The 12,054-nt window shown below is 46.4% G+C and overlaps 1 protein-coding gene across 3 annotated transcripts in view; it reads left to right on the top strand.

The window, feature by feature from the left end:
- Positions 1-12,054, top strand: part of wasf1 (WASP family member 1) — a 303,562-nt gene that overhangs the window by 227,363 nt on the left and 64,145 nt on the right. For 2 of the 3 annotated variants that reach the window (XM_060914065.1, XM_060914064.1), the window contains exon 6: positions 5,345-5,401. The exons of the other annotated variant lie outside the window; for it this stretch is intronic. In XM_060914065.1, coding sequence (XP_060770048.1) covers positions 5,345-5,401 — 57 coding nt within the window. The remainder of the gene's footprint in view (positions 1-5,344; positions 5,402-12,054) is intronic. 3 annotated transcript variants of the gene reach the window in all.

Genomic DNA, 12,054 nt, shown 5'->3' with positions numbered 1-12,054 from the left:
TTGGCCTACATCTGACATAGATCACACTTCTACAGTGCCTTGCAAAAGTATTCATACCCCTTGAACTTTTTCACATTTTTCCACCTTACAACCACGAACTTAAAAGTTTTTTATTGAGATTTTATGTGATAGACCAACACAGAGTAGCACATAATTGTGAAATGAAACGAAAATGATAAATGGTCTTCAAAATTTTAAACAAATAAAAATCTGAAAAATGTGATGTGCATTAGTATTCAGCCCTCCTGTGTCAATACTTTGTAGAACCACCTTTTGCTGCAATTACAGCTGCAAGTCTTTTGTGGTATGTCTCTACCAGCTTTGCACATCTAGATGCTGAATTCTTTGCCCATTCTTCTTTGCAAAATAGCTCAAGCTCAGCCAGATTGGATGGAGAGCGTCTGTGAACAGCAATTTTCAAGTCTTGCCACAGATGCTCAATAGGATTTAGGTCTGGACTTTGACTGGGCCATTCTAACACATGAATATTCTTTGATCTAAACCATTCCATTGTAGCTCTGGCTGTATGTTTAGGGTCATTGTCTTGCTGGAAGGTGAATCTCCTTCCCAGTCTCAAGTCTTTTGCAGCCTCCAACAGGTTTTCTTCCAGGATTGCCCTGTATTTAGCTCCATCCATCTTCCCATCAACTCGGACCAGCTTCCCTGTCCCTGCTGAAGAAAAGCATCCCCATAGCATGTTGCTGCCACCACCATGTTTCACAGTGGGGATGGTGTGTGCAGGGTGATGAGCAGTGTTAGTTTTCCGCCACACATAGCGCTTTGCATTTAGGCCAAAAAGTTCAACTTTGGTCTCATCTGACCAAAGCACCTTCTTCCACATGTTTGCTGTGTCCCCTACATGGCTTCTTATGCCTGCCTTTCAACAATGGCTTTCTTCTTGCCACTCTTCCAAAAAGGCCAGATTTGTGGAGTGTACGACTTGTAGTTGTCCTGTGCACAGATTCTCCCACCTGAGCTGTGGATTTCTGCAGCTCTTCCAGAGTGATCATGGGCCTCTTTGCTGCTTCTCTGACCAGTGCTCTCCTTGCTCACTCTGTCAGTTTAGGTGGACGGCCATGTCTTGGTAGGTTTGCAGTTGTGCCATACTTTTTCCATTTTTGAATGATGGATTGAACAGTGCTTCTTGAGATGTTCAGAGCTTGGGATATTTTTTTTTATAACCTAACCCTGCTTTAAACTTCTCCAGAACTTTACCCCTGACCTGTCTGGTGAGTTATTTGGTCTTCATGATGCTGTTTGTTCTTCAGTGTTCTCTATCAAACCACCGAGGCCTTCACAGAACAAGTGTATTTATGCTGAGAGTAAATTACACACAGTCGGACTCTGTTAACTAATTAGATGACTTCTGAAGGCAATTGATTGCACTGGATTGTATTTAGAGGTATCAGAGGACAGGGGGCTGAATACTAATGCACACCACATTTTTCAGATTTTTATTTGTTTAAAATTTTGAAGACCTTTTATCATTTTCGTTTCACTTCACAATTATGTGCTACTCTGTGTTGGTCTATCACATAAAAGTTTTTTATTGAGATTTTAAGTTTGTGGTTGTAAGGTGGAAAAATGTGAAAAAGTTCAAGGGGTATGAATACTTTTGCAAGGCACTGTAAACTGACCTGCCTGTGCAAAGGGACATGATGTCACATGATGCGTTGAAGCTCGCTGTAAAAAAGGCACATCATTTAGCTACAGACACTTCTTTGGTTCGTATCCTTGCTTTATTTAACTTTAGCTTTTGAAATTTTTAACTTTCCTTTAGCAGAGCAGCCAGGTTCTCCTATGACTGAGTTCAGCCATTTCTTTTGAGATGTCTTTAAACACGGAGCAGTTGCGATATGGTCCTTCTAATTTTGTTTGTACAGCAACATCATCCCAAATGTTTATGAAGTCTGTTACCTTGATATCCTATCACTGTAATCCTTTTTCACTGTTATCCTCCATCTTTACTTCCTGGCAGTGCGAAATTGGTTTGGTGTGACGTAAAAGTTTGATGAATTCCAATCTATCTGTTCATACAGCGGTCGCACTGTATGATTCATTTGTGATCACTGTCACAAATGAGAACATCAGATTCAGTGTGTTTTTGCTGTTCATACAGTCATGCACGTACAACCCCAATTCCAAAAAAGTTGGGACACTGTGTAAACTGTAAATCAAAACAGAATGCGATAATTTGCAAATCATGGAAACCCTATATTTCATTTGAAAATAGGACAAAGACAACATATCAAATGTTGAGACTGAGAAATGTTGTTTTTTGAAAAATATATGCTCATTTTGAATTTGATGTTAGCAACACGTTTCAGAAAAGTTGGGACAGGGGCAACAAAAGACTGAAAAAGTTGTGTAATGCTAAAAAAAAATAATAATTTGGTTAATTGGTAACAGGTCAGTAACATGATTGGGTATAAAAAGAGCATCCCAGAGAGGCAGAGTCTCTCAAAAGTAAAGATGGGGAGGGGTTCACCACTCTGTGAAAGATTGCATGAGCAGACAGTGCAACAATTTAAGAATAATGTTCCTCAATGTAAAATTGCAAAGAATTTGGGGATCACATCATCTATGGTACATTATATCATTAAAAGATTCAGATAATCTCAAGAAATCTCTGTATGCAAGGGACAAAGCTGAAAACTGACATTGGATGCCTGTGATCTTCAGGCCCTCAGGTGACACTGCATTAAAAGCAGACAGATGTCTGTAGTGGAAGTCACTGTATGGGCTCAGGAACACTTCAGAAAGCCATCGTCTGTGAAAACAGTTCATTACTGCATCTACAAATGCAAGTTAAAACCATATATAAACAATATCCAGAAACACCGCCACCTTCCCTGGGCCTGAACTCTTTTACGATGGACTGAGATGAAGTGGAAAATTGTCCCAAGGTCTGACGATTCAAAATTAGAAACTCTTTGTAGAAATCATTGATACAATGTCCTCCAGGCTAAAGAGGAGAGGGACCATCCAGTTTGTTATCAGTACACAGTTCAAAAGCCAGCATCTGTGATGGTATGAGGGTGCATTACTGCAGGGGTTCTCAACCTTTTCTGCTTCGAGGCCCACCTGTTCATACTTTTAAGAAGTCAGGGCCCATTAAAAAAGATCCCCAATTATTTTGGCGTATCTGTTCTATTAGAATCTAGTAATCTACTGTAAAGTGTATCAATGGGATGCAGCATCACTCCCTGTTACAGAAGGGAGCCCAGGAATTAAATAAATGCAATACACACAGACTGTTTTTAATTGTAATTTGTTTTTAATTGTAATTTAAAACTGTATGGATGTGCCAGAAGCCAACATAAAACCATGCATGCAGGATATTGTCAGTCAAAAGGGATTAATGACCCAAAAGTGGAGTCTGGTCCATTAACGCAAGAATTTATTGCCATGTTTGTGTTCAGCAAACAAGCAAGTTATTAAAACCAAGTAGTACACTCAAAAGAAGTGGATATAGAAACCACTCAGTAGGATAGATCTTTACACACTAACAAAGAAGGATTTTTCCTACGAGTTGGAAAATTATCCATCCGTTGAGTTCCCCAACAGCTCTAACTACCTGGTGCTGCAGACATTGTTCTACACAGACAAACAGATGAAAACCTGGAAGAGCATGGAAGCGTACAACTTTTTATATGTGGCTGGGTTAAAGATCTGGGGATCAGGACACTACAAGATAGACAGCAGTAGTAAGTGTAGGAAGAGTGTTTATTAGCAGGTGTGATATTTAAGTAAAGTCAAGTATATTTGTATAGCGCTTTTAACAACAGACATTGTTGCAAAGCAGCTTTACAGAAAATTAAAGACGTTTTAAACATGAGCTAATTTTATCCCTAATTTATCCCCAATGAGAGAGCCTGTGGCAACAGTGGCAAGGAAAAACTCCCTCAGGTGACATGAAGAAGAAACCTCGAGCGGAACCCGACTTAAAAGGGAACCCATCCTCATCTGGGTGATAAAAGATAGCATGATTATAAATAACTTGCTTCTATAACTGTGTTCGATATAGTTACAAAGTATAATTGTGTAACAGGAAAATCATTATAGTTTTAACATGAAGCCTGTTTTGTTGAAGTTATAAACTGTTCATTGATAGAGACTTGAGTGCAAAACTGTTCATGACAACTGCAGTCCTAAAGTTAGCAAGTTAACTGTAGTCCTCAGCCATAGATGCATTACTGTAAGTGTCCAGAGCCATCTTACAAGTTTTTTTTTTTTCAAAAGCAAAACAGAAAGCAGAGTATTTAAACAGTGTTATAAACATGGCTAGAAACAAATGTGACCGTTATAATGATAATACTTCGCAAAGCCTCTGTGAAAAGAGCTTCCATATCTGTGCATGGTGATTGCTCTCAAATCAGTATCAGGTGTTCTCCATAATGACTGGGTCCCAAGCACGCACACAATGCGCTCTGTGAGCACGCATGGCTGCTCGAGCTACGCCAGGCTCAAGCGCAGAAAGGCGCGACAGTCAAGTGTTTACTTGCTGTGTGACCACAACTTTTAGCTTGCGTGTATGTCACCATCAAAATGCCTCATTTTCATCGATAACCCATCACAAAGCATTACAAGCTGTAGTGTGATCATAGCTTAATGAGGCGGATGTGATGTCGGATGCAACCCAGCAATGGTACCCTAAAAATTAAAAATTAGCTTCAACTTGAAAAAAATGTGTGGCCCATTAGTGGTTGAAAAACACTGCATTAGTGCACATGCCATGGGTAGCTTGTACATCTAGGGAGGCATCATTAACCTGAATGATAATACATGTTTCAGAGCAATATGCTGCCATATAGATACAATCTTTTTCAGGGAAGGCCTTCCTTATTTCAGCAAGACAATGCCAGACCACTTTCTGCACATATTAAGACTGCATGGCTCTGTAGTAAAAGAATCTGGGTGCCAAACTGGCCTGCTTGCAGTCCAGACTTGTCTCCCATTTAAAACATTTGGCGCATTATGAAGTGCAAAATATGACAAAGAAGACCCCTAACTGTTGCTATATGAATGTTTGTGTACTCATTCCACCTGTGTCATCATCACATACAGTACATGCATGTGTTCACTTTTCATTGTTACTGTATTCTATAAAATACTTTGCTTTTTTTTGTGATGTTAAACATTTTCAAGTTCAATCTCTGGAGATGCAAATTATTTTTGTTTATAATTATTAATTATAATGTTCATGTGTACTTATGTTTAAGCATGATGCTTTTATAAACAATGTTTTTAGTGTTTATTTTATGCTTGGTCCCATGCCGTATTGTTAAATGTTACAATTATGCATGTGGTGCTTCTCTTTTATTTTTTTCATTTGTTCTTATAGTTACAGGATCCACACTTGTATGATCAGGTCTATAAGTATTTAGACCTCCCAGGGCAGGTATGTGAAGTAGAGAATGTACCAATATATGTATCAACCTTTATAACTAGCCAGTAAGGCATTTCATTACAGGGAACAAAGGAATCTATGGCTGTTTTTTTTTCCACTTTATGTAGGATTCAATTCATATTTTCAGGTGAAGGGATTATCAAATTAAGGGGATATACAGCATTTAAAGTGGGGTTTTTTTTTGTTGTTGTTGAAAAACTGAGACTGCTGCTATTAGGCATGTAACGATTCACCCAGTTCATGATTTGATTCAAGTCTGTCAGTAACAGCACTGAAAAACTGAGTTTGGAGCTGCCTCCAAACATGGCCGCTCCGGATTACACTTGCCAAGCACCACAGCACCCCTCGTCACCAGAATTCTAAATTCAACATCTGTCACTAATTTACCGGCAATCCCTTTCCCTATATAGGCTCAACTCTCTCACACTGACTTTGCGAAGTATCATTCTGTGTCCCTGTGCTTGACTTTACTGAGCCGTTACACTATCTGCCTGACTTCCCATTATTGAACTCTGTTTATGTTTATTTCCAACTTCATTCTCTTGCCTGATCTGATATTCTGTTCACCGATCGACTGACCCTTGCCCATCCCTGACTACATCTCCAGTTTCCCAGTTTGGCTTTGTTTACGGTTTACGACTCACCCGCTCTCTGCATTTGCATCTGTAAGTGGCTGCACCCTAACCAGATACTTCACCATCAATGGATGCAGCAGAGGAAGCCAAACAAACTGCAATTAATGCTCAGGGGCACCCTTTAGGATAACACCAGCAGATGGTCAGCGATCTCAACACCAGGATGTCGCAACTCAGTGCTGTTGTGTTGCAGGCCATCATCACACGCCCCTCATCTTCTGCTGGTGCTTCTCAGATGATTTCACAAACTGAAAAGTATTTGGGTGAAGTGTCTAACTGCTCCAGTCCTCCCTGTATTTCTCCATTCTCACAGGAGCCACAGAAGAACAGAAGATTGCTCAATTCATCAGTCTCCTTTCAGGCAATGCTTTACAGTGGGCTAGTGCTGTGTGGATGCTTGGGGTGAACATACCACCTCCCACTGGTTCATAGAGCTTTTTAAGTGAGTGCTTGATCATCAGCCTGAAGGAGTTGAAGTCAGTGAGAGCTTGTCGACCATCAGTCAGGGAGATAGGAGAATCACCGTATATGCACTGGACTTTCACACACTGGCCGCTGGCAGTGATTGGAACAAGCCAGCTCTAAAAGCCACATTTTGTCAAGGTCTACGCCCTGGAGTGCTCAGTGAAATGGCCTGCTGCGATGAACATCTCTCCCTTGACTGCCTGATTGATCTGGCTATTTGTCTGGATCACCTCATCAAGAACAGACCCTCATTACAGCCACCTCCAGCACCCTCTCCTATTTTTGCCTCCCCAACTCCCATGGAGGTCTCTCACACTCACTTACAGTGGTCTGAGACAGGAGATGCCAAGAGGGCCTCTGTTTCTATTGTGGGGAGTCCAGTCATCAGATTGATAAGTGCCCTGTTCGCCCATCGCGGGAGAATTAGACCCTCCAAGTAACCAGTCTTCCTAGTCCAGTGAGTTCCAAAGCTATTCACAAGTCTCACTCATTTAAGGTGCCTGTTGTGATAAAACTACCAGACTCAACCCATATTCTCTCTGCGTTCATAGACTCAGGGGTGGAAAGAAATTTCATCAGCAACTCGATCTAGAAATTCCACTTGTCCACTGACGAAATCTACTCAAAATAAAAGCCATCAATGAGGGTCCCATTGGTAATGGGTTTGTTACTGCGTGCACATCACCCCTTGAAATTCAGGTGGGGGCAATCCACTCTGAGCTCATTTCCCTGTTTGTCACCCATACTTCCCATCATGACCTTATTTTGGGATTCCTGTGGCTTCAGCTTCACAATCCTTTAATATCTTGGCAACAAAAAGAAATCCTCCAATGGTTCCCGTCTTGTTTCCAGAACTGCCTGAAACTCCCCCAGCTCATGCTCTCTTCCACCTCTGTGGAGAGCGATCCACCTGATTCACTAGATAATGTTCCTTCATGCTACCTAGATCTCAAAGAAATGCTCAGCAAGGGTAAAGCCAGTGGCCTGCCTCCTCCTCATCCCTACAATTGTGCCATAGACCTCCTCCCAGGTAGAACTCCTCCTCGCAACCGTATCTAACCCCCTGTCCATAACTGAACAAGCTGTTATGGAGGATTATGTTCAAGAGGCATTGACACAAGGGTATTGTGGCAGCAGGGGCGTGGCCAAGCAGCAGTCTGTGAATGGAGGGCAGGGTCGGGGAAGGTAAGTGGCTAGGTCATTACACCTGATGTTAATTTGTGTGTGTGTGTGTGTGTGTGTGTGTGTGTGTTGCAGGGATGGAGTATAAAGGGAGGGGGAGAAGAGAGCAGAGTCTCGCTCCCCAACCAGACGACTGATGGGTGTGCGCGTGTCTGTGTGACTGGGAGTTTGTTAAAAAAGCTGAAAAGCTGCAAATAAAGAGTTATGTGAAACTCAGTTCTGGCCTGCCGTACTTCTGTGCTCCACCCACCCGCTCAACATACTACAGTGGTGCCAAAACCCGGGATGCACAGAAGGGAACCGCCCCATGGAGTCCTCCCCATTCAAGGAGCTCATCCTTGCCCTCGCTACCGCCCAGCAGAACCAGCATCAAGAGCTGATCACCCTCCGGAAGGAGCAGCAGCAGCACTTCGAAGCCTTGATGCTGGCCCAGCGGGAAGATCGCCAGGTGTTCCGGCACTGGCTCACGTCAGCAGGGCCGCCGGCTGCCGCTGCTGCCACCACCCTCACGAAGATGGGACTGCAGGACGATACGGAAGTGTTCCTAGCTCTCTTTGAGCAAACAGCCGAGGCGTGGGGGTGGCCGCTGGAGCAGCGCACGGCGCAGCTCGCAGCGCCGCAGCTCCCTGCTGACAGCTGGCTGGTCTTTGCCGACCTGAGGAAAGCCATCCTGCAGTGGCTCGGCCGCTCCCCGGAGCAACACCATCAGCGCTTCCGGACGCTGACACTGGAGGAGGTCAGCCGGCCATTTGCATTCGGCCAGCAACTCCGGGACGCCTGCCGGCGGTGGCTGAGGGCGGAAGACCACGACGCCGAGGAGATCATCGATCTGGTGGCACTGGAGCAGTTTATCTCTCAACTTCCAGAAGGAACCCATTCCAGAATGGGTCCAGTGTCACCGCCCGGCGTCGCTGGAACGAGCCATCGAGCTGGCGGAGGACCATCTGGAGGTGGCGCTGATGGCAGGCAGACGAGGCGCCTCCCCTCGCTTCTCTTCCCCCTCTCTCTCTCCCCTCTCTCTTTCCTGTCTTTTGTCCCCCTCCCCACCCCGTTCCCCTGCCACGAAGGCGGCGGCTGGCTCCTCCCCAGCCGGCCCGTCGCACCCGTGGTGTCCTCCTATCTCCCTCTTCTGTGTCTGTGTTGTCTCCCCCTCAGGTGAGTGACACCCATAACACCAGTGCAGAGGGAAAGCCTGGGCTGGTGTGCTGGCGCGGCGGGGAATCGGAGCATCTCCCGAATCAGAGCCCCACAAGGGAGGTGGGGGCTGTCATCTGGATCCCCAACGCACCAGAAACCGCCCCCGATCAGGCCGGAGCGTATCGCGTACCGGTGAGTATTCAAGGGGATACATATCACACTTTGGTGGATTCCAGTTGCAATCAGACCTCAATTCACCAATGCCTGGTGCAAGGTGAGGCATTGGGGGGAGCACAAGCGGTGAAAGTGTTGTGTGTGCATGGGGATGTTCACCATTACCCTCTTGTGTCTGTCCATATTCTACTCCGGGGCCAAATGCATAAAATGCAGGCGGCGGTTAATCCTCGTCTTACCCATTCATTGATCTTGGGTACGGATTGGCTGGGATTTAAAGAATTAACGGAATATTTAACATGCAGTGGGTCCTGCCCTAGTAGGTCACAGGAAGATCCTGGTGTGGCATTGGCTGGAGAAGCTGTCACAGAGCCGTCTGCGTCAACACCGCGTCGGAGTGAGGAGCACTCCATTCCTCCTCCCTCTCTCGGGGATTTCCTTGGGGATTTCCCGTTAGAGCAGTCGCGAGACGAGACTCTGCGGCATGCGTTTGACCAAGTGAGAGTAATCGATGGTCAAACTCTTCAGCCGAGCGCGGCGCCAACCTTCCCCTATTTTGCTATTATGAAAGATAGATTGTACTGAGTGACGCAGGACACTCAAACCAAGGAACGAGTAACCCAGTTGTTAATCCCAAAGAGCCGTAGGGAACTTGTATTCCATGCAGCTCACTTTAATCCCATGGCTGGACACTTGGGGCAAGACAAAACACTAGCCCGAATAATGGCCCGGTTCTATTGGCCTGGGATTCGCGGGGATGTCCGTCGGTGGTGTGCGGCGTGCCGTGAATGCCAATTAGTAAATCCCGCGGCCACTCCAAAAACGCTGTTGCACCCTCTTCCTCTAATCGAGACCCCGTTTGAGCGAATTGGGATGGATCTCATCGGGCCATTAGATCAATCAGCACAGGAATATCACTTTATTTTAGTTCTGGTGGACTATGCAACGCGATAACCGGAGGCAGTGCCTCTCCGCAATATCTCAGCATGCAGTATTGCGGAAGCACTCTTCCGCGTTATCTCCCGGGTCGGGATTCTGAAAGAAATCCTGACAGACCAAGGCACCTCGTTTATGTCACGCACACTGCGTGAGCTGTATGGGTTACTGGGGATTAAGTCCATCCACACCAGTGTATATCACCCACAAACGGATGGATTAGTAGAGTGATTCTACCAGACACTCAAAACCATAATCCGGAAATTCGTTAGTGAAGATGCGTGTAATTGGGATAAGTGGCTCGAACCCCTGTTGTTCGCAGTACGAGAGGTCCCGCAAGCCTCCACAGGGTTTTCTCCCTTTGAATTATTATATGGGCGTAAGCCGCGTGGCATTCTGGATGTGCTGCGGGAAAATTGGGAGGAAGGACCTTCACCGAGTAAAAATGAAATCCAGTACATTCTTGGCAAAACTCCACACTCTCACGCAATTAACACAGGAGAATTTACGGCAGGCACAAGAACGTCAAAGCCGGCTGTACGACAGGGGCACGCGCCTTAGAGAATTCACGCCGGGAGAAAAAGTACTCGTATTATTGCCCACGTCGAGTTCTAAATTAGTTGCCAAGTGGCAAGGGCCCTTCGAGGTCACACGGTGAGTCGGGGACGTCGACTATGAGGTAAAGCGAACAGATGGGGCGGGGCACTGCAAGTATACGACTTCAACCTTTTAAAACGCTGGAATGAGGGGGTCCCCATGGCATTGGCCGTCCCAGAGAAGGCGGAGCTGGGGCCGGAGGTAAAAAAGATAACATCGCGGACCACTCTGGTCCCTTGTGGAGACCACTTCTCACCAACCCAACTCACGGAGGTAGCCAGGTTGCAGAAGGAATTTTCCGATGTGTTCTCGCCCCTTCCGGGTCGTACCCACCTCATAGAACACCACATTGAAACGCCCCCGGGGGTGGTAGTGCGTAGCCGCCCTTACTGCTTGCCCGAACACAAGAAAAAGGTGGTTCGGGATGAACTCAAGGCCATGCTCGAAATGGGCATAATCGAGGAGTCCCACAGTGACTGGAGCAGCCCAGTGGTCCTGGTTCCCAAGACTAATGGGTCGGTCCGGTTCTGTGTGGACTATAGAAAGGTCAACGCGGTGTCTAAATTTGACGTGTACCCAATGCCTCGCATTGATGAGTTGCTTGATCGGTTAGGCGCTGCTCGCTTTTATTCGACACTGGATCTAACCAAGGGATATTGGCAGATCCCCTTGACTCCTCTATCCCGAGAGAAAATGGCCTTTTCCACACCATTTGGTTTACACCAATTCGTCACGGTCCCCTTTGGGTTATTTGGGGCGCCCGCTACGTTCCAGCGGCTTATGGACAGGGTCCTCCACCCTCATGCTGCCTATGCGGCCGCCTATCTAGACGACATAATAATCTATAGTCATGATTGGCCGCGGCACTTGGAACACCTGAGGGCTGTTCTAAAGTCACTGAGGCGAGCGGGCCTCACAGCTAACCCGAAAAAGTGTGCGATTGGGTGGGTGGAAGTACGGTATCTGGGGTTCCACTTGGGTCATGGGCAGGTGCGTCCCCAAATTAACAAGACTGCAGCGATTGCGACCTGCCCGAGGCCCAAGACCAAAAAGGAGGTGAGGTGGTTCTTGGGGCTGGCTGGCTATTATCGTAGGTTTATACCTAACTATTCGGACGTCACCAGCCCGCTAACCGACCTCACTAAAAAGGGGGCTCCAGATCTGGTCCAGTGGACGGAGCAGTGCCAACAGGCCTTCTCGGAGGTAAAAGCTGCACTGTGTGGGGGGCCACTTTTACACTCCCCTGACTTCTCTCTCCCCTTTATTTTACAGACTGATGCATTGGACAGGGGGCTGGGGGCCGTTTTGTCCCAGGAGGTGGAGGGTGAGGAGCGCCCGGTGCTGTACATCAGCCGGAAGCTGTCGATGCGCGAGAGCAAGTACAGCACAATTGAAAAGGAGTGTCTCGCCATCAAGTGGGCGGTCCTCGCCCTCTGATACTACCTGCTGGGGCACCCTTTCACTCTCTGTTCGGACCACACGCCCCTCCAGTGGCTCCACCACATGAAGGATGCCAAT

The sequence above is a fragment of the Neoarius graeffei genome, chromosome 2 (assembly GCF_027579695.1).
Source record: "Neoarius graeffei isolate fNeoGra1 chromosome 2, fNeoGra1.pri, whole genome shotgun sequence".
Lineage (NCBI taxonomy): Eukaryota > Metazoa > Chordata > Actinopteri > Siluriformes > Ariidae > Neoarius > Neoarius graeffei.
This window is presented reverse-complemented; position numbering and strand designations above follow the sequence as displayed.